This window comes from Grammomys surdaster, unplaced genomic scaffold, assembly GCF_004785775.1.
Source record: "Grammomys surdaster isolate TR1022 unplaced genomic scaffold, NIH_TR_1.0 125901, whole genome shotgun sequence".
Classification (NCBI taxonomy): Eukaryota; Metazoa; Chordata; class Mammalia; order Rodentia; family Muridae; genus Grammomys; species Grammomys surdaster.
The window spans coordinates 2,693,269-2,716,101 of NW_021620725.1; the positions used below are offsets into that span (position 1 = coordinate 2,693,269).

General features: G+C 36.4%; 1 protein-coding gene across 2 annotated transcripts in view; it reads right to left on the reverse strand.

The window, feature by feature from the left end:
* Lsamp (limbic system associated membrane protein) overlaps positions 1-22,833 on the reverse strand; it is a 631,942-nt gene that overhangs the window by 281,747 nt on the left and 327,362 nt on the right. For both annotated transcript variants that reach the window (XM_028752435.1, XM_028752434.1), the window contains exon 2: positions 2,053-2,285. In XM_028752435.1, the coding sequence (XP_028608268.1) occupies positions 2,053-2,285 (233 nt within the window). The remainder of the gene's footprint in view (positions 1-2,052; positions 2,286-22,833) is intronic.

Here is a 22,833-nt window from a genome sequence, read left to right on the forward strand (position 1 = left end):
AAACCCTGTTATAAGGTGAGATGATACCTTGGACAGTTTTGTTGATGACATTCAATTTAAGCTTTTGTTCATAATAAAGTTATCCATGTCTACTTACTAATAATCAAATTACACAGGATGGTGAATAAATACCACTTGCCTATCAACAGGCTCTTTTCTGTTTTTTAATATTAAAGTTAATTTAATTTGCGCTGAAATCTGGTTCTAAAAGTTCCTTATCATGGTTTTAATTTAAGCAAACAAGGACAAATACAGGCAAAGGAAGGGACTTTGAGGATTTTGTGGTAAGAACTTAGGCCTAAATATAAATCTTGAAAACAGTTATTATTATGGTCATGGCAAAACTATTTAAACACAGTGGAAATATTGTTAAATCTGATTGTAACTCAGCTACTTCACAGCCTCTGTGACAACCTTGAGCAGGTAACTGGTATCAGGTTTCCTCATTTTCAAACAAAACCTTTTAATACTCAAATTGTCAACCAGATTTTGTTGAGGACTATACTCAACACATCCTTTGGTCTATAGGTACCTTTTAATAATAATGAAGGTTGAGAGGTAGTAAAATTGTGTAATAATTTCACAATCAAGTGACTACTTTTTGAAGAATGACCTATGATACAGAATTATGTAAAAAAAGCAATGACTGGCCATTAGGTAGCATCTGTTCTAAAGATTCTTTAATATAAATAGATTAATTTATGTAACACAAATCAAGTAGAAATTCTATATTTTGAGATAGGTGTGTTTGTGTGTGTGCCTGTGTGTGTGTGTGTGTGTATGTCTTTCTATCTGTGAATGCTTGTTTGTACTTTATAAAAGTGAGCAACGTAACCTTTTGACATAATCACACATCACTAGATATATTCAACCATTAAATGTGTTCCCTAATATCCCAACCATAGTGTGTCTTGTTCTCTGGTTCAAGCACTTGCAACTAATCTTCAAAGAAATATGGCCATATTTGGAATTTCATACACCATAAAAATGCCTTACCCAAGAAATAAAATGAAGCTGTCAGTCATTTGTAAATGGACTACAATGAAGTCACATGACCAAAGCACCCTTGTAACATGTAGACTTTGATATGTTTTATCTTGGTTTTAGTTTATTAGTGAGAAGATCTGGGAAAGCAATACTTTAAAAGCTGTGATAACTTGTTCCCTAACACATTAATAGTAGCTATAGTCCAACTTTGCCACATCACTGACTGCATTTGGAATACTGACAAGAACCCTAAAGCCATGTTTACTTTGCATTAAATTTGCATAAAATTTTAAATAAAAAACACAGGAACACAGCCCTAATATTTATCAATGCTTAGATCTTTCTCAATAGATGGATGGAATCTGTTGAAGGTGTGACTTTGCCTGAAATAAAATTGTGTAAGCAATCAGATTTGTTTTCAAGGGAAAGGGAGCCCAAGAAAAGTCACAGTGTATGGGCTTATGTGTATGCTTTAAAATTTTTAATCCTGAAAAACCATGACTGAGGCATGTCCCAGGAAACCCCAATCTAGAAACAAATATTTCCCCTATGACTTTACAAAGCCCAAACTTTAGACTGGCTTACAATAAATTATTAAATAAAGATACAAGCCACAAAGAAAGGCAACCAGGTGAGAAGGGGTCAAAGCCCCTAGCAATTTTTATTTTTCTAAAAGTCCTTTACTACCACATAAACAAAAAATTAATACTGATCTTTAGGGAAAAGTTACATTGGAAAAAAAAAAACACTTTCTTAAACTCCGCAAAGAATCTAAAGGAAATAAAAGAGCTTCTTAAGAATTTAAATATTGTGTACACTTATGTTAAGACAGCTGTAGCTTTGTTTTATGTTTTCTTAATCAAAGATAGAACAACAACTGAAGACACATCACCACATCACCAGAAAATTAGTACAGATTTTCCTAGTTCTTTCTTTTCAAAACCATCTTCTAGAAGAAAAATATATACTATAGAATGATCTTTTTTTCCAGAAAGAACTCTGCCCATGCTTTGCTCAATGCAGCCACTCCCCATGGCTTGCTCTCTTAATTCACTTCCTCCTTACCTTGTACGATCAAGTAAACTTGGGAGGTCTTGGGCTCATGCTGTGTCTGAACTGAGCATGTGTAGGATCCTTCATCATAGACATCCACCTTCTGGATCCGGAGGCTGTATTCCAGAGCATGGCGTTTCTCCAGCTCAACCCGAGGGTCCAGAGACCACTTGTCGTGTCCAGCGAAAATGATGCCAGAGCGATTCAACCAGGCCACTTTCGAGTTCTTGTCTTCTACCACACACCTAATAGAGCAGAGTAATCCTATTAGTGCCTCACCGTTTCCGTTTGGTTTCATTGTCTGCATGAAAGGGCTCAACAAGACCAATCGAGACAAATAATTACAGGCATAATAAATCATTGTCATGAAATTTCTGAGAAGACTAAGTATTTTCACCATTTCCTTTAAGAGCCAGTCACCACCCAGTGTGTAAATGCTATTTTACTAGATTTGAATCAGCAATAAACAACTTGAATGTGAGTTACAAAACCCAGTACAGTTTGATTATTGACTCCCCACCAGATTATCTTCTTCATGTTTATGAAAAGGTCATCCCATAAAACTCCATCTGCTTAAGTATTTTTGCGAACCATACAATTGATACTGTAGCACATTCACGGCATCTCAGACTGAGCTTATTCATCCATGGGCATGACCTGTGACTTATAATCTGTATTTATAAGAATTAGACTAGATTTCAGAGTTCACTTGTGACCCTGACACACTTAAAGTGCTCATGCCCTGGGATGAGCATTGTGTATTTTTTGTTGTTGTTGTTCAGGGGTGAGCAGTCTGATGCTGTATCATGAAAATCAAAGCAAACATTATCTGGTTTATGTTCTATTCCATCTGCTGAGAGTAACAGGCTTCTTGATGATGAGTTAGTTTGATACCAACATTTCTGATCATATTAAATAAAGCCATCTTCTGGATGAGATGCAGAAAACAGACTGATACTCATATTCTAAAGAAGATAAATACTAAATAATAGTGTAAAAGACAAGGTGTGTGTGTGTGTGTGTGTGTGTGTGTGTGTGTGAGAGAGAGAGAGAGAGAGAGAGAGGAAGGGAGGGAGGGAGGGAGGGAGGGAGAGAGATATGTAAGTTATAGAAAAATGCATTGATTTCCTTGAATTTTATGTTATCAAAGTTGGACTACGAAAACAAAAACCTACTTTCTCTATACATCCCTATGGCAAGATGTATGCCTACCCTACAGCAGTAAAAAGGACCCAAGCCCTGTTAACAGATGCAGAGCCAGCTGCTCAACACTTTGGAGCAAAAAACAAGGGCAAAATTTTCTAGGACAAGAGGACGATTAAAACAACACATTCTCTTTTATTTTCTAAGTCAAATCAAATATAAATTCTTCCAGAGAGGAAACACAATGCCTATACCTGTGCATAGGGAGGAAGCATGAGGAATTCTGAGTTGTCCACACTTGGCTCTAGAGGCCAAACTCCATCTCTCATAACAAGAAGAGATGTACAGTCTTTAATATACCTTATATACCATGCAAAGACCTTCTTACCTTACTATGTGCAGGTAAATGGTACTTTTTTTAAGAGTGAAACTTTTGACACATTGGATGCAAAGATGTACAGGTCTTATATTTCTTCTTTCCACAAACAAAGCTCATTTCAAAGGCTAGGTGTTACTTCCATTTTTCCAGGATGTATCTTCCCTGACTCACAGATGCTTTTAGGGAAAACTAAAATTTTTGGTAATGTATGCCTACTCTACAAGGAACATGGCACTTCCTTCATGGGCAAGTAAGCTATCCCCATGATATTTCAACAATATGGTAGCCTAACCATAATACCCCAGCAATACCTGTCCACGATCGCTCTTTCCTTCCAGACCGTTGTTCCCAGTTCTTTGGCATCACTTCTCTGATCTGAGTACCATCAAAAATTTTTTTCTATTTTGGGTCACTTCGAATTAAGCGATAGTATATTGTCTATCATCTGCAGCACTAATAGAGCCATAGAATGTAGACATTGATCTTTTTGTTCCTTTCTTTTGGAAAGGATGAACCTGAACCTGTATAAGTTTATTTTAAATCTCCAAACACATGTTCCTTGTACTTTTTTCATATTCATAGCACAAAACAGCAAATATCAAGCTTACTATATCGTAGAGAATTTCTCTAAATGTCCTATAGTTCAGAAAATGGCTGTTATATGTTTATCATAATGCATAGATAAATGGAATGTGAGCTCAGCCACAATGTGCACATGTCCAAAAATCTTTTGCACCTAATGCTCAGAGAATATTGTTGAAGAGATGACAGAAAGATTGTAAAAGCTCATGAAGTCTGCCTTGAAATTGTGTCCACTACAAATGACAGGGAAGCCATCCCCATGATAGTTCAACAATGTGGCAGCCTAACCATAATACCTTAATAATACTACTTCCTAAATAGAATCTTAACAATGACAATATTGGTAGACATGTTAACCCAGAAGGTAGGAATGTTGCTGTGTCCAACACCAAGACAAAGAGCTACAGGCAGGCAATGACAACCGAGACAGGGCATATTAGCTTCTCCCAGAGATGAGCCTCTAACTCATTATCCAGTAAAAAGTGTCCAGTACTGAGTTTCTTATACATGCAGGCTACGCTAAAAGAACAACAATAATCAAACAAAAGAAAACTTTCTATTTGCAATGGAGTTGGGTGGTTAGGAAGAGGTTGACATAGGGGATGTGGGAGGGGCTAGAGGGATAAAAAGAAAGGTAGTAAATGATGTAGTTATGTTTCATCTTAAAATTTTTAGTAAAAAAGAAATGGACCCCAAGCCTGTTCATCTTATTCATGTGTATTGTTTATCAATTTACTAAATAAATTTTTAGCATGATTCATTTGGATATTTCCCAAAGCAAATCTAGAATAAAATAGGCATTTTGAAAATACTTTCCACATCAACTAGCAGGTTCACAAGCGCAGAGAAAGGTCATATGGCCACTATATCCCATAACCCCATCCTAAGCCCTACAAAATCTGCAAATAAGTTAGGCCAGTTTTCTTATAAGCATAAGGTAGAAATGTTACGTCAGGTTTTTAGGATTCTTTGGGACTTTAGCATTTTTCCCCCATGGAAAGTTAAAAATCACACATATCATTATTCCAAATTATCTTTGGAAAGTGTTCTGATCTATCTTACCTAAAGAAGCAACTGACTTCTTCAGCAGTGCTGCCAGACTCACACAAATGCACCAACTGCAATTATGCATTATATGATGCTTTGGATGACATTATACATACCATGTTACTCTAACTTGGGACTTCATCCTTCTTTACATTTCAAAGTTAACTCTTACTTGCAAACAAGTGAAATATGTGTTAAAATGTTCTCACATATCACTGTCTCACGTGATCATTTGAACATCAAACAGCAGAGAGCAAAATAGTGCCTTTTGAAATTTTCAACAAAATTAATTGGACAACTCTTTAAAGCTTCATTTTATGAAGTCAAAAGACTTCATAAATACATTCTCTATACACTAGAAAATAATCCCTCCACAACATGATGATAATTTTTCTAATGAAAACTGGGCAAATGCTGTTCCAGAATTAATTCATTTTTTTAATTTAAAAAGGAAAAATAAAAACTTGATCTAAGGTGATAACTAATTTAAATTATAAACTATACACATAATCAAAAGATGCTAAAAGCCCAAGTTAATCTTAATTTGCATAATTCTATGTCTATTAAAGGAACCAGCCACTGAGTAATCACATGCCACCTGGCTATGCAGAAATGAGGATGCTGCTACAAATGAATATCCATCATTCACTTACTTGACATGGGTTTGCATCTAGGAACAAAGTTGGCTTAGCTATGTTTAGCCAGGGATGAAGAGTGAATTAGGACCTTGGAGCTGTACCATCATACTGCGATTACTATTAATTAGTGCCCTTTAAATGCTCTTTGCATACAGGACAGTGTTGTAGTTCAGAATATACACACAATGACTTTAACTCCAAAATTGGTCCCAGATAAAAGTATAGAAACTATAAAATCTATCCCCTGTTATTTATTTCTCAACTTAATTGAATACTTTCTCAATGAGCTCATGTAAATATTATTGTAAATTTAATAATATTGTAAATTCCTTGGGATCATCAAGGACTGTATTTAAATAAAAAGAACAATCAGATCAAGAATAGAGATAGGGCTAGAGATTGCCTTCTTTACAAGTTAGGTAGCATCTGTTCCTGGAAGCTGAAGCCATGAGGGAGTAGTAGAATGCTTCTTCTTTAGGAAAGCTTTTCAGCATTCACTCCTTTTCCTTGAATCCTACTTATAACATTCTCATACTAACACATTGTATTCCAGTTATTTGAACTCATGTTTACTAAAGACTGTGGCCTTATAATTCACTGAAGAGACTTAAGAGATTTAGCATTACGAACACCATCTACTCGGTAGATTCTTTTAGTACTATAGAATAAATACTCTGATTTTAATTTACTACTTACCCTCCTATTAGCCCTGCAATCAAATCTTTCTTAGTTATATAGTACACAAAGAATAAATCATTAACTAGTATTTAGTATGAAATAATTAAAATTATGCAAGGTAACATTTTTTTTTAAAAGCTGTTGAATATATTGTTAACTGAATTTGAAGGAAGGTCCCTGATACACCTGGCTTCAAGGCAGTAGTGGTTCAAGCCTGATGGCCTGAGGTCAGTCCTCAACTAGATACAAGAAGAAATAGAGAACACATTCCACAAAAGTCATCCCTAAACTTCCACATACATACAGTAGTATTCATACACACTACATTGCAAAAAGACACATACACTCACTAAAATTAAATTATTTTAATGTATTATACTTCTTATTTATTCTTCTATATTAGTTATTTTTGTTGCTGTAATAAAGCACCATGACCAAAAGTGACTTGTGGAAGAAAGCTTATTTTTGGTTAAGAGTCCATAGAGAGAGTTCATGATGCCACTGGAGATATGGCAACAAGTTACCAGTACAGGAAACTGAGAGACTCTATTTCAACCATACACAACAGAGAATGATTTGGAGTTGGGGGAAGCTACACATTCTCAAAGTGCAGCCCTTGTGACTCACTTCTGCCTATAAGGCTTGACCTCCTAAGCATACCATAATTTTCTCAAACAACTGGAGAACCAAGTGTTCATGAATGAGCCTATGGAGGATATTGTCCATTCAAAGCCCGACAAGTAGAGCGAAATATCACTTACAGAAAACGTAATTTGTATTGCACACAAGCAACTTAAAAAACAGGCAAAATTACCAAATAAATGTTGAGTAGGTTACTGTCTATTCTTAAATAGCAGGTTTTATCTAAAATATTCAGTATATCTGAATCCATAAAGTATCATATGAAATCAATGCATTCATAAAACTCTAGAACCCTGAGTTTCTGTAAGCATTTTATGACAGATGTGAATGGGTACACTGACAATACCATTTATGTTGTGGAAAGTTAGTAATTATACTTCTAAAAAATGAAAATGGAAATATGCAAACCAGTTTGCATTAGTATATCGACAAATTTGGTGATGAAATTTCTATCAGGCAAATGATACATTTTAACTAGACTAAAAGTTTAATTGCTAAGCTCATCATTGCATTTTTAAAAACTATTGTTGGCTAAAACTTTTACATTTCAGCATTTATATTTATCTAAGCACCATTTTATTTGTTTTCTCTTCCTTATTGGAAGAGTGGAACCTGGAACTTTTTATTTAAGGCAAGGATTATATATCATTTAGTCTGTGGCCTATATAAATGAATGCTTATATATTTCAACATTGGTTGGCCGTGTTACTGGATGGGTAGGAGAAGATAATTTTTCTTAAGAAATGGTAGGTGAGTGGTTTATAAACAGATACAATTTCTATCCACAGATGCTACTGGTAATATGTGGAGACAGTTTTTGTCACAACCGAGAATGGAGTCTTTACTGCTGTTATCTTAAGGGGAGATTATCAGGTGTGTTGCTATACGTATTTCAATACAAAGGGCAATAACAACACAAAAAGTTGCGTTCTACACAGAATGTTGACAGTGTCAAGGATGAAGACCCTGAATTAGGTCTATATCTTTGATTGTAGTATCTAGAACTACACGGTAGATATCCCCAGTGCAGTGGAATTTTTCAAAACCATATTTTCATCTCAAGTACTTACTATCAGAAAACTGTCTGAATAATATGTGAAGTTTATTACTGTCTGAATAATATGTGAAGTTTATTACAAAGGCAGTGCAATGAGACAGAGTGATGCTTTGATTATAAGTTAATAGTTAAATTCATTACATTTTCTTTAAAAAAATGAAAAAAAGAGTTTTCAATACCTCTATGGCAACAGGTATGACATTTAACCTTACCTGCATTATGCACTGTATACTGTATACACTTATTCTTTGCCTATATTCTACAAATATGTGCCATTACTAAGTGTCAGTTGTAGGTAAAATGTATTAAAATAAGAATGGGGCACACACTTGAGAGGCTTTATTCATAGCTATATAATGATGTAATCTTGTACATTGCAGTGTTGGTAGTAAAAGAAATGGTCTAAGTTGTTTGATGTCTAGCTTATTTTTTGAGAAACTATTTCTCCTTAGTTTTTGACTCTTGAGGAAAACTGGATCAATAAGAACCAGAATACGTAAAGAAAGGCTGCTCACTGAGAAATTTTGATTTGGAGAAGACTATTTCTTATTTTTAATAGAAAAATGCCTTTTAAATTTTTATTGGCATACATATTTATTGTAATACAGTAATTGGTTTCAAAAAGATATGTTTATACATTATATACGTAATCACATTTTCCCCTAGTACTTGCATGTTTTCCCATTCTTTTCCTTCTGCAGCACCCTTTTATTTTTTTTACATAATTTACTTCCTTCATGGCGTATACACATGCTGGATTTTATGAGTCTGTATAAAATCTAGAATGCACCAGTGGGAAAAAATATTGTCTTTCTGAATATAGTTTACATCATTTAATATGCAAATCTCCACTTGCATACATTTTGCTCTCAAAACCATAATTGCATTACTTTCTGTGGCTGAATTAAACTCCATATATATATATATATATATATATATATATATATATATATATACATCATTCATCTATATACAGATATCTACACTGATTCTGTAACTTGCAATTGAGATTCTACTACAATAAACATGCATGGCCATATATGTATGTGATATGCTGACTTAAAGCCCTTAATGTAAATGCCTGACTTGGTGCTATAGGAGATATCATTTTAGCTTGTTAGGGCCCTCCATATCCATCTTATTTCCTTAATAGGCAAGCTAATTTACATTGTTAATGGCAGTGTTTAAAAATTCTTTTGTTCTTCACCAGCAATTGATTTTATTACTCATTAAGATGATGCATACATTTACACACACACACACACACACACACACACATATACACATAATATATGTTTATATATTATGTTGTGCAAAGATGCAAGATGTTAGTAGGAAAGAACTCTTTAAGAATGTGTTGACCCTTTCTTTTGATGCTGTTCATCTTGTAACTTTAATCCTACAAATAAAACCCTTAATGAGTCAGCAATACTATCGTAGACTCATTACACTCTAGAAAGAGAGATAATTGGTGTGGGAAGTGATGCTATATATTACCAACATTAGAAATGTAGAATCAGGAAGATTTCTAGCAGAGGATGAAAAAGACTATCATGAAAATATCCCAGACTATTTGGATACAGAAGTCCTTAGTCTAGTTTTACAACATTATTTTAAGAATAATGAATTCTAAGATCTATGCAAACACATTTTAAAAATACCCAGTTAGTTAAGTACTGAATTCAAGAAATTTATAATTATTAGTTTTTTTTTTTAGTTTTGCATAGTTTGCTTTATTACCATTCCATAAAAATTAGATTCAGGAATTAGAAAAGGAATTCTGGGCTTGATTGTTGACCTTTAGCAGCCTTTATTGACCTTTACCACAGGAACATTCAGCTTGCCAGCTTGCTTGCTTCCAGAATTGCTTGATGATGGTGTTGGGGGGGTGGACCTGGAGTTTAACAATACTGTAGTTCTTATTTAAGCTATATACATTTATTGCTTTTTGTGTACAATGCTGCCACATACTTAATGGATAATAATATCAAGCAAATATACTTTCCCAAGCATAAGCATACTTATGTACTGGGAAATAAAAAATAGCCATGAGATCCAGGTTATTATAATTTTAGTAGTACATGCTTTATTGCAGTGGGTTTGACTGGAACTCCCAAATCTCTGAGTTACACATCTGATAACATCTAATGTTTTTATATTATTTTAATATCAAGAAAATTTTAAATTACTATATTGTGATATTAGATGACTGAAAAAAATTAAGTATGATTTTTTCTATGATAGTTATAAAAACAGGGGCTTGATGAGTTAGGTGATTGTCTAATCTGTAGGCCGACACTAACCATAGGAGCATATTGGGCTGGAGAGATAGCTCCTATGTTTAATGTAAGCCCACTGTTCTTGTTCAGGTCCAAAGTTTGATTCCTGGCACCCACATTAGCAGACTCATAACTGCCTATAACTCCAGTTCAAGCATGGTATGTCTGCTCTGACTTTCTCTAGCACACAAACACAGAGACACAGAAATGTACACACAATTAAGAACACAGTATTGAACAGTTTTAAAAATCACAGCACTTGGCAAAGGCATTCCATATCATCAAAGAGCCCCAGTGCTATTTTTCTGCATTTCAAGGGTTATAGCTTTCTTCTTGGATGCTTTTTATTGGTAAAGGACCAATATATTTAGAGTATTAAGTGTGCTTTGAAGTAGCCTAATGATTCTTATTTTCATATCCTTCTGTAACTTGAACCTTAACTCTTCTCTTTGTAGTAACTCAATTGTTGAATTACTGAACAACTTGGAATATGGTGATTTGTCTAGTCTTTGTTCACTGATAGACAAGTTCACAAAAATTTTCTAGGGACTAATTCTCTTCTGGTTTTCTTCTATTTCACCTCTGGTTAGCAATAGTACCCTTAACAACAATACAATTTAAGTTGAAAAACAAAAGAATGATATAGCAAGGCTGTACCTTAAGTGCTTAAACTGAGGCTGTAATGTTATCTATATAATACTGTGTGTCTTAGTTACTTTTCTGTTCCTGTGATAAAGCACAATGACCAAGACAATTTTTATAAGTAAGGGTTCATTTGTGGTTTATTATAAGAGTCCATTACAATTATGGCTGGGAAGTCTTGCACCAAACACCAAACATGGCAGCAGGAACAGCTGAGAGCTCATGTCTGAAACCCCAAATTTCTCCAGTTAGGCCACACCTCCTAAGCTTCTCCATACAGGACCACCAACTTGGGGCCAAACATCCAAATACTAGTGACTATGGGGGACATCCCATTCAAACTACTACAGTGTAAAAAGTATCCTTATGAAATACTTTTGTGACTGGATACCTCAGGCATTAGATGTTTCCCCAGTCTCCATGCAGTCCAATGTGTTCTATAAATGGCAAACTCAAAATACAGCTGTCCTTCAGAAAAGTTAGAATAGAAGACAGCCATTGGTTAGTGCTGTGGTTTATGTTCTGTAGAGATTTGCAGGCACAGCTGGGGCACATTATAGATTATATGAGGCTTACCCCATGTGTTGTATGTCTTGAGAAGTCCCATGTTGAATGAATAAGGCCCATACCTTCCCAGAAAGTAAGTTTTAGCTATAGTATCATCAAAGTAGCAAGAGTCTCCAATCCTTTCTTCAGGTTTGAACTACAGATTCTCTATTCAGCACTATACAGTTTAGAGGATACAAAAGAACATTTCCAATCTTGCCTTTGTTCTGGTTCTCTCTGCACATCTCTGTTTTCCTTTAATAAAAAAAAAAGTCCCTTCACCAAGAATGAGAAAAATCAAACTTTCCTAGGTTATATCTTTGAAAGACTAAAATTGTCTTGGGATCTGCTTCTGATGTGCATTTAAAATCTTCACGGGCTATGCAATTAAAAACAATCCCACGGCTATTTGGGGGAAGATTCTGTTACCTTGTGAGTCATTACAAAATAAATATCAAAAATATGCTAAGTTCTAAAAGGAAAAATAATGAGGTCTATACCATGTAGGCTTTACTCTTTATCTCATTCTAGCAGTAAGGAGAGAGAAAAGTGCTTACAGTAAATTATGAGGCACTTTGGATGAGCATTCTGATGTATAAGGCATGGCTGTAGTCAGAAGACTGTTCTTCATAAGTCTCACTTGAAAACCCAGCTCCTTACTTTACAGTCTTATCATATCCAGCATTATGCAAATGTTGCCATTGGAGCAGAACCACATTAGAATATGAGTCATCATTGCATTACATGCATTTAGATATAATTCAGATCAAATTGTGCCAAGACATGACAATTAATAGATACAGCATGCATGCCATTCCAGAGTTAGCACATAGAAAATAAGTATGCAAATAAATGGCTTAGGAGTGAGACGGCCTATCAAGGCTACCGTTAGGAAAGAGCTCTTCTCTCTCATTTGCCTTCCCTGGTAGAGGTAGAGGTAAAAGAGATAAAAAAAAGTAAAGGCAGGAAATTTAAAGAGCCAAAGAAGTCTTTACTTGTAAAATATATATTTTTTGCGGATACAAGTGTGAAATAGGTAATGCTGGCTGCTGCGAACTGGTGGAGATATTATCAAACAGATCCATCATAGGTGAAGGAAATGTAGTGCTCCCTTCCCCCACCTGTCAGGAAGCTGATAGATCACTGATGGATGCATATAAATCACAAGGACACCTCACACATGGAGCATAGTAATCGTAAGGATTTGTCTGACTTCTGAGTTGATTTTCTATCACCTACTTTCCACTCCACCTCAACTTCTGCATTTCTTGTCTCCAGATTACTTTTTTCCCCTCAGAATTGTTTTGCAAAGGACGGTGATGTGAAAAGGTCTTCACTCTCAAGCAACAATCTACTTGTGTGTGTTTGTGTGTGTGTTTCATCTTTCATCCTGTTTCCGCTCCCCAACGTGCTTCCCCACACTCATCTAAACCTTTTGCTGTAAGCTTGTCACTCCTGAACAGATCAACAAGCAGGTCGTGAACGGGAGTTGGAGCCAGGTGATCAAAAGGAGCTTTAGATGTTACTGAAAGAGTTTGGATGAAAGCAAGGATCGGTGAGTCTGAATAAAAGCCCATTGGAAAGAACTCTTGTAATGAACTCAGCCTGCTTAAGCAGCAGAATAATAGAAGCAACTCCAATGTTCAAGAGCATAAAGCGCTGACCCTGGTAGGGTGATGGAGGTGAAGAGAGACTCCTGCTATCTGGATTTGATAGAAAGGAAGTCAGAGGCCACTGCCTCTTGTATAACATCCGCCAACTAATCCAACTCTGAAATATCAGCACAGTCTAAGTTCAAGAGAGAGAGCTGTGGGTGTTCAAGGTGATGGTCCACAAAGAAGCTCGATGATTCAAAAGAACTATCATTTAAGCCTGAGGGCATCTGTATTCCCACAGCTGACTCCGTCCCTGTTCCATGCTGGCAGAATGGCATCTTCTCTCCTAGTGACTCCCTAATGAGGCTGTTAAATGAGAAGATAGAAGCAAGTGGATATCGGCGCAGCATTGTTTGAAAACTTTCCCCTCCTTCTTCTGGATTAGTACCACTATAGAGAACACTTCCTTCATCTGACACTAAGAACTCGTTAGAAATTTAGTATGTGCTCAGCTTTCTCAGTTATGTTTGACCAATCAATAATGCCCATCTTTCCTTGTGAGCAAGTCATTCTTCTTTGCCTCCATGAGGATCAGCCACAGAAGGATGTCAGTAATCCAACAGACTGACTGAATTATCTATCCTATCCTGTGTCTCCAAAGCTTTCACCATGTATCCTTAATATTCTCATTTCTCCTCCTGACCATTCTCACATTTCTCAATTCCCATTGTAGTCTCTTTTTTTTTTCTCTATCCACTTGCATGATGCTTCTGTTTCTGGATTGTACCTTTCTTCATTGTAGGCTTCATGGAGTATAATAATATGTTTAATACTTTTGTCTTTGTTAGTATGAAGGATTTCACATCATTTAATATGAATGGACTCTAAAACATTGCTCCTAGCTGCTTCAAGCTGATGTCTGAAAAATCCTCAATATTCCATCTGAGCTGAACCTTGTGTTCTGCTTCCCACACCTAAATTGGGGGCTTTCAGTTAATTGAGCCATAATTCATCTCTGATCCTGATTTCATAGTTATTCTTGCTTTCTTGTTCTCTATTCTGCCACTTACAACAACAAATAATATTAAACATTTTTGCTCCTAACAGTCACCTCTACTTTCCGTCACTCTCTTTAATACTGATGAAGCCCTTCCCATTCTATCTAACATCACTGCAGAGCTTCTTCCGATGGTAGTGTAGTCTATAGCACAGCATTCTTGGCTCATAATTACTGTATCCATGTTTTGTAAGAAAAGTATATTCATAAGGTTGTCCATATAATCCTCTTGTTTCAGTATTTCACCTTATTAATCTATTAAAGTTAAACTAACTCAGCCTAACATGAAGTTGACTGTCCTATTAGCAGGAGACCTTGGCGCTGCACTTTTGCATTGAACTTTACTCTCTTATTATTTATACTGAGGATCACATACATGAGTACTGTATTTGTGTCCTTGCTTCTTCTCCATCTCTTCTCCTCAACTTCTCATGTGATACCTCTAGATATTCTCTCTTAAATTTATAACCTCTAACTCTACGTCAACATTTATTTTTGTACACACACACACACACACACACACACACACACACACACAACTGTGTCCAAAAAGTATTGTCTTTATTTCCACGTATTTATGGCCAGCCCTTAGGATTAGACCTTCTTCCTTTATCCAGGCTCCAGTTCCTAGCTATGGTGGTTAATTTTCTGTGAAGAACTTGTTACATTCTTTCACATGTCCTGCTTGCTATACAAAATTCATTTCAGAAATTCTCTCCCTGGTGAAGCAACCAGCCTCCTTTAACTATTTCCAGCTCATACAAGCATTTCCGTTCTTTGGACCTTTTTGTTTGATTGTCTTGTGCTGTGATTTTTAGTACATTAAGACCTTGTCTCCTCATCCTTTTGTGTTGTATTATCTGACAAAATGTCTGCACAAAAAGTGACTGGACAACTACTCAACCAATGAATAGATATACTAAGAATCTTTCACCTCTCACCTCATCTTCTTAGAGCTGCTTATTTCCTGATACAATCTTGAAAGTGGAAAAAACATACAGTTCCAAGTGATTTGAAAGGTGATTGGGTATACAGTCCTGAGACATTTTAAAAATCTAAATTCATATCTCATTTTCTTTTATATGCTCTTAGCAATTTTTTTTTACTAATGTTTTCTTCAAGAATGAAAACCTGATGGTACTTTTTCTATGATGAATAAATGACATACAATAATAGTTTCCTTAAAATAAGTGGGTTTATTTTTGAGACTAGATTTCACTGTGTATCTTACACTGGCTTCAAACTCATGATTCACCTGCTTCCATCCTTCAGCTAATGGGATTATTGGTGTATAGTACCCTGCCTTGCGTCTACAAGTAAATTTTTGAAGATTAAAAAGTGCTCACTGAGAACTTTTGGATCCAAAGAGTTGCTGAAAAAGTATACCATAGAATGTAAACAGAAGATATTTTCAAACACACCAACCTTGAGCTAGGTAGACTTTCCTGGAACCTCAATGATTTCAATTTTAGTATCTCTTATCATAATGGCTCTGCTTAAGGAATCAAGTGAACATGTTCATGCTTAAAAGTCACATGTTTGAGAACTAAACACCTTTTACAACATAACCTGCATTTTGAGTTTATAAGGGCTTTAAGACTGGGTTCTAATCAATTTTACCCCCACTCATCTTGAGTGAAATAGGTTAATTTGGTCTCCTACAAAGAAGATTCTTCTTCCTCCACTTCATTTCACTGTGAAATTAGCAATTATTTTTTTTCTTCAAGATAATAAAACAGTCTAGAAAAAACCCAGAAAGGGTTATAAAAGGTGCATAATGTAGGAGTTTCGTTACTGATCCTTTTATGTCTGGGATGTCAGTGTCTGAATCATCTGCAACCAGGATTGACCAATACTTCTTGAAGCCTAGAGTGAGATTCATTTTTTGTGTCAGCCTTACCAGGCTAACCAGTCCCAGATACTTGTTTGAAACATATTCCTGGGTATGTCTGTGAGCGTGTTTGTAGGTGAGATGAACAAGTGAGTTTGTAAATTGACTAAGGTTGATTGTCCTCTACAACAGTGATGGGCCTTGTCCAATTTGTCTACAGTATCAGTGGAACTGAAGGCTGAAAAACAAAAAATTCCCTAGCTGTTCTTCAGGTCTAACAAGGGATTGATTTTTGCCTTTCAACTTGGACTTTGGCCATCACTTACACTTTGACTTCTTTTGGTCTTCAGGCCTTCAGAGTAGGTTTGCTGAAGTTCCAGTTTGCTGGCTATAAATGGTGAGACTTCTTGCAGCTGTAGCCATCTGGCTCTGTGTCATGGCAGCATGTGTTTGCAGGAGTGAAGATACTTGCAAAATATTTCCTGTGTGTACTCTTGCTGTTGTTGTATTTTCAGCCTAATGCAGAAGCTAAAATGGAAGACATCCTCACAGGTGCCTTTCTTACTGTCATTCCTCCTATACAAAAAGCAGGTTCCCTTTTGGCAGTTTTGTGGCCTTAGTTTTATACATTATTAAACATAGCAGTAGCTGTGCAGTCATTTCAATGACTGGACAATGATCCTGTCTCGTCCAGGCCTTCAAGCACTTTCAGGGAGTCTAGTACTCAAGCCAGGGAGATTACCTATCAAGTAATTTGCTTCTCACACAGTAGAAGACAGCTGCCCCAAGATTCCCAAGATGGACACTCTATCTGCAGATCACTCACCCTTGGTTGCATGTTTTGTCACACATAGGAAAACCTATATAGCCAGCACCATAGCACAAGGTATATATTGCCACATATGACAGTTGGTCATGATGGAATGCCCCTGTGGATTTCACCCACTAACAGATGATTAAACTACGGTTGTGTGCCTTGTTACATAAGACAAGCTACATCTAATTGTTCTCATCAAACTCATCTTTGGTTGTTTCACATCCTTATCAGCAACAGAACAAACGGATAATTCCATAACCAAGCTCCACGTTAGCAAACTAAGAGAATTACTTGCGGATCTTGCATGAAATGTTACTTATAGAAACATGGCCAACTCCAAAGCAGCTGCATCACTATGAAATTCCAGTGTATCGTTGAGGAATATCTCTGGAAGCTATGCCATGGTGACTCCTATATTCTTCCTATTAAAGGAAGTAATGACTACTGTTCATCAAGGTATGTCCCAATATTAGGAACTCTTGGTTTGAATGGGCATAGTGCCTGATCGCTTTTAATATCAATACGCAGGTGGCACATGCAGGCAGATCTCTATGAGTTTAAAACTAGCCTGGCCTTCAGTATAAGTTCTAAGCTAGACAGAGCTACATATTGAGGCTCTGCTTTAAAAAAAAAACAAGGAAGAAAGAAAAAAGAAAGAAATTACCTAATATTTATATCTTAGGAATATTAATGTACAAAGTTCTAGTCAAAATTAGAGTATCTAATTTCTTATTTGTATTATTTACATTTATTCTGTCTTAAAACTAAGATATAGTAACCTAATAGTTTATATATCACATAAATGTTTTAAAAGATTTGATTTGCTTTAATTATATGTGTATGAATGTGCATGTATGCATATGAATTTGTGGATAACTTCATATGCAAGCCAGGGGCATCAGCTCTTCTGGAGGCAGAGTTATAGAAGTTGTGAGCTACTAATTGTAGGTGTTAGGAACTGAACCTGAGTCCTCTTTAAGAGAAGCAAGCACTCTTAACTGCTGAGACATATATCCAGCCTCTTACCATTTATTTTTTGTAATATTTTTCTGTGTCACTAGATTTATTTTTTGTTCAGTTCTTTGTTTTCAGGGCATAATCAGGATCAGAAAATATTGTCTTATGAATTTCCCTCTCTGTGTTTATGCATTATGCCCCTTCATCTTTATGAAGATTTTCCTCCCTCGAAAACCATGTCATAGGTTTCCTATTAAAATTAAATCTCTGTGATACTCTACAGTGAAGCCAGTGATTCTCATCTCCTTCTTCTCGTGTTTCCATGTAGGAGTGACCTGGGTGTGCAAAACTCCTGCGATTAGGACAGAAAGACAATGTAATGGATAAAGGTATTACTTTGCAAGCCAAGCCTGGCAACCTGAGTCTGTTCAATTGAACTTATGCACAGATGAAGTAGAGAAGCACATCCAATCCAAGTTGTCCTCTGACCTCTACAAATGCTCTACAGAGTAGACATGTCCATACCCCCTCTCTCTCTTAAGCACACACACACAACACACACACACACACACACACACACACACACACACACACACCTCTATGTACACAGAGTTGAAAACTCTGCAAGTATTCAATAGAATAGTGTCTAAAAATAAAGGTAGTTTCAGAACTACTATTTCCCATGGATCTGCCTCTGTATAATTCAAACATTGGAAGCTTACTGAAGGTAAGAAAATCAAACTTGAGAAGTTTACCCTAGGAACCTAGAACCAGGGCACAATTCTTCAGAGACTATATTTGTTCATTAAACATAGTTTCTCCTCAGGAGCCCCAGGTGATTTTCTTCCCGAGTTCTATAGAACTATTCCCCGCATGCCCCCCACCTTATCCCGGAAAGTCAGTGGGATCACTGGCCAGAAAGTCTAGTTTCAAAGTATCAAAGATCTCTTGGCAGTTTTCACTTACTGGTTTCTCCTAATTATCAGCTCTTAGCAACAAAATGGTCAGAGCAACATAAAGCAAGATCAAAGAAACATATTCAATGCAAAACAGCTCAGCCTGTTAGCCCCAAGCAACAAATAGTGCAGAACTGTCTCTATTGTATAGGAAAGGATGTTTCTGCAAGGCTAATGTTGTTAGATGAAAATCTGCTTAAGGCGATGCAAAAAAAAAAAAAACCACAAAAAAAAACAACCTCCAATAACAAAAGCAGAACAGACATTCATTTTATGTTCTTCTCGGCCACTCACAGTCTTTGTCCATGAAGGGAAAAATCTAATATTATGCCAAGATGCTTAGAGGAGATTAACAACTTTTCATTAGATATTAACTTCTTCTATCATATTATTTTTCCCCTTAAACACCAATCTTCAAACAACACAAAGGAGCTGATCAGGACAAAGATATTGTATAGAAAATAGTATGCTTATTATAGTGTGACCCTTTTCATATACCCATTGGTGACATTTCACTAAAATTGGGTGGGAGCAGTGGTGGTGGTGGTGGTGGAATTTACTCTATTACATTATTCCAAAGCCTGTAGTGTTCCTATGTGTCTGTACCAAAATCTCTTTAAAAGTTCCCTCAACAATACTATTCTCAGCCAACGTAAGATTAAAAGGAAAGAAAAAAAATATGTCTGTGTCATCCCTAATGCATCCAGCATCCTTTTCCTCTAGCCATCCTCCTAAAATCTACATCCAGCCACAGCAGGATCACGGCCTTCCAGTGGAGCTGCTGCCAGGGGTGTGCCAGGGATGCTCCAAGCAGAGGCCAACATCATGAGCAGGGCAGAAATGTGCTTGACCACCACAGCACATGGTAGCACAGAAGAGCCATCTATGTAAGAAAAACCTTTTGTTAAGTTTGACTGGCATGTGAGTCAGCTAGTGTGATGGAAACATTTAGAGGGCTTGTGGGAAGTAGCTTTTTTTGTTTAAACCTCTGACATGGCAGTGGGTGGTAGGCGGAGAGTCGGACTGTAACTAGTGATATGCAGTCCAGGATAAAAGAACAAAATATCAGCAGCCAACCCTTTGAGAAGGTTCCAGCCACAGTGCTGTGTGATGCAAAGGAATAACTGCTACAAAGAGCACCCCCCTCCCCAGCTTCCAGCCCCCATGCAGTCTGTGTGTGCACTGCCAGGCCCCATCACTGTCAATAGAAACAGTTTTGTAGTCAACTACAGAACACTGGCTCCAGACTGCTCTGCAGCCATGCAGGCACTGTCATTTAGAAGTGGGAGCACAGGTAACGAACTACTTTTCTTTGATCAATAGTAAGTTTTATTCCCACTGACAGATGCCTGGTAGCTAGTACTTCCTAATACTTATAGGTTTCTGGATTTCCACTGACACAATAATTAATTCTTCATTTTCATCAATGCCTTTATAATGTTTCAAAGGTTTGTTTAGAATCGCCTAATAAATACTAATTTCAAAATATTCTCATTTAAGGTCTCTCAAGCCTCTGTAATGTGGCAGCTTTTATAATTTTACTAGCTCTTTTTCTGGTCATTTCTTCTTCCTGTTAACATTCAATTTTGATCATAGGTCAAGGAAAAAAAATTAGTTCATTATATCACATACATTTGAAGGCTGTTCCTTTTCTGTTTCATTAATCTTGCTAATTTATCAATTAATTCAGCTAATGACATTCACTTCCTTTTCTCTACTCTTCTGATAAGAGTTTCCTAAGAAAAGAGCTATGATGGTTAACTGTTTTAAAAAGGGTTTCCAGCAGGGTTACAGCAGTCGCTCTAAAGGACATTGGCACAAAATCAAGGGGACTCTAGGAACCCAAGAAATCTGTAACTCTGCTCCCCAGACTGAATTTTCGGAGCCAGAGTTACAGAGATGCACACAAGGGTTCAGATAGCACAAGACAGTGCCTCCTCCAAGATGTTAGTAATAATTGCTCAGTGGGATTTACCTGGATATAAGCCATGGCCTCTTGATGAGGACTGTCTTCTTTCAGGGATAATACTTAACTGAATATTAAAGCAAGTTACATCCTAATCTAGACTACTGAAAAGTTATGGCAAGAGAGGAAGAGAAAGAAAGAAAGAAAGAAAGAAAGAAAGAGAGAGAGAGAGAGAGAGAGAGAGAGAGGAAGGAAGGAAGGAAGGAAGGAAGGAAGGAAGGGAAAGGAAGAAAGGAAGAAAAAGGAAGAAAGAAAGGAAGAGAAAGAAAGAAAGAAAGAAAGAAAGAAAGAAAGAAAGAAAGAAAGAAAGACACACACACACACACAGCACTTTTGATTAGAGCAGCCAAGCTTAGCATGGGGATTCCTCTTAGAAGTATGGATCTTAGAGAAGAGACATAACCAACTACTGATCACAGCCAACTCCTCCTTCAGTCATAACATGCAGCTATGCCTAACCTTATGAACACACATATATGATGGAGGTATGATGAAAGAACAGAGTTCAGTGGAAAAGAGAAGAGAGAGAAAAGGAGAGAGAGAGAGGGGTGAGAGAGAAATTTATAGAACAAATATTAGAAAGAATTGATGTTTTTTAAAAGCTGATATGAAATGCTAAGATTTCTAATATAGATCTAGAATGTTTATAAAATAGAAGAATAGGAGTGTTCACATTCAGAAATCAAGCTCTCTCGCTTCACCTCAGCCAAGCCTCCCTTCCACCCTCTGTATAGGAATTTTGCCACCTTTTGCTTTATAATTATAAAATAACATTTGCTCTGCATTAAAAAGTCGAGAAAAGTATTAACAAACTCTGTCACAGTACTAATAATGTTCATCTCTGGTGATTCCTGTTTAAACCCATATTCGCAGTCATACCTAATTTTATTGGAATTATAGTGGCATTTAAATTCATATGCATCTGAACTTTACTTGTAAAAGGACTATATTTAAGTAACAGTATAATTATAGAATAATATAAATTCCCTCTTAGCTATTTGCCATTCCCTCTTAAAGGCATTCTCATTAAAATGAGAATTCAGAATAATCAGTTGTAATGCCTGCTCAGTGTGCAACGGGTCAGGCTGGACTTCGATATCTACTTAGATTCAAACCTCAGCTGAAGAGTCCTCAGCTGACTCTCTTATCCTGACTCTCTCGATTCATAACTGGCTCAAAAATAATCTTTACTGTTGGGCTACGATCCCAAGATATGCTCTGTGTAAGGATTCAGAATAAATTGAATTTAATAGGTAACTGTATATAAAAGTTCAAATTTCAGTAACAGAACATATCATAAGACCCAAGTATCCTCCCTCAGTAGGTGAATAAACCCACTTCTACCCTTACTTCAAGTTTCTTTGCCTCTCAATTTCATAGACTCCCTTCCTTGCTTTCCCTTGAATCATTGCTCATTCCTGCATGTTCTTCCTATTGCTCTGGCCTAGATATTAACATTTGTATAACTGTCTGGTGCCCTTTGTCTTTTAACACCATGTATCACAAAGGCCTCTATGCTAGGTTACTTAGGGGAACTGGGAGCTGGGAGCAATGCCCAGAACAGTCCAGGGCAGCGACTTTGTAAGAGAAAAGAGAGTGAAGAAAATATCCAGTCCTTTTGAGCAAGGGTTTGTTCATTATATTATCTCTTATTTCATAAAATATATGCATTCCAGAAAAGCAGTTTTTTTTTCTGGTGCCTTAGGGAGTGCTATTAGAAAACCAGAGATCCTTGGGTGTAATAAAATCCTGAGATGTAATAAAATCAGACACTTAAAGAAAGCAATACTACCACTTTTTACACTCGCATAGTTAAGAGAAATTGTAACTTTGCTTTTATAAAACACTGAAAATAACTCTCTCAACATTTATAATCTTGTGATACCCACCAAATAAATCACAGAATGAGAATCCCAAAAGTGGACCCCTTGGGTGGATTTTAGATGGTAATAGGCTTGCCTGCACTGTGGATCGTTCCTCT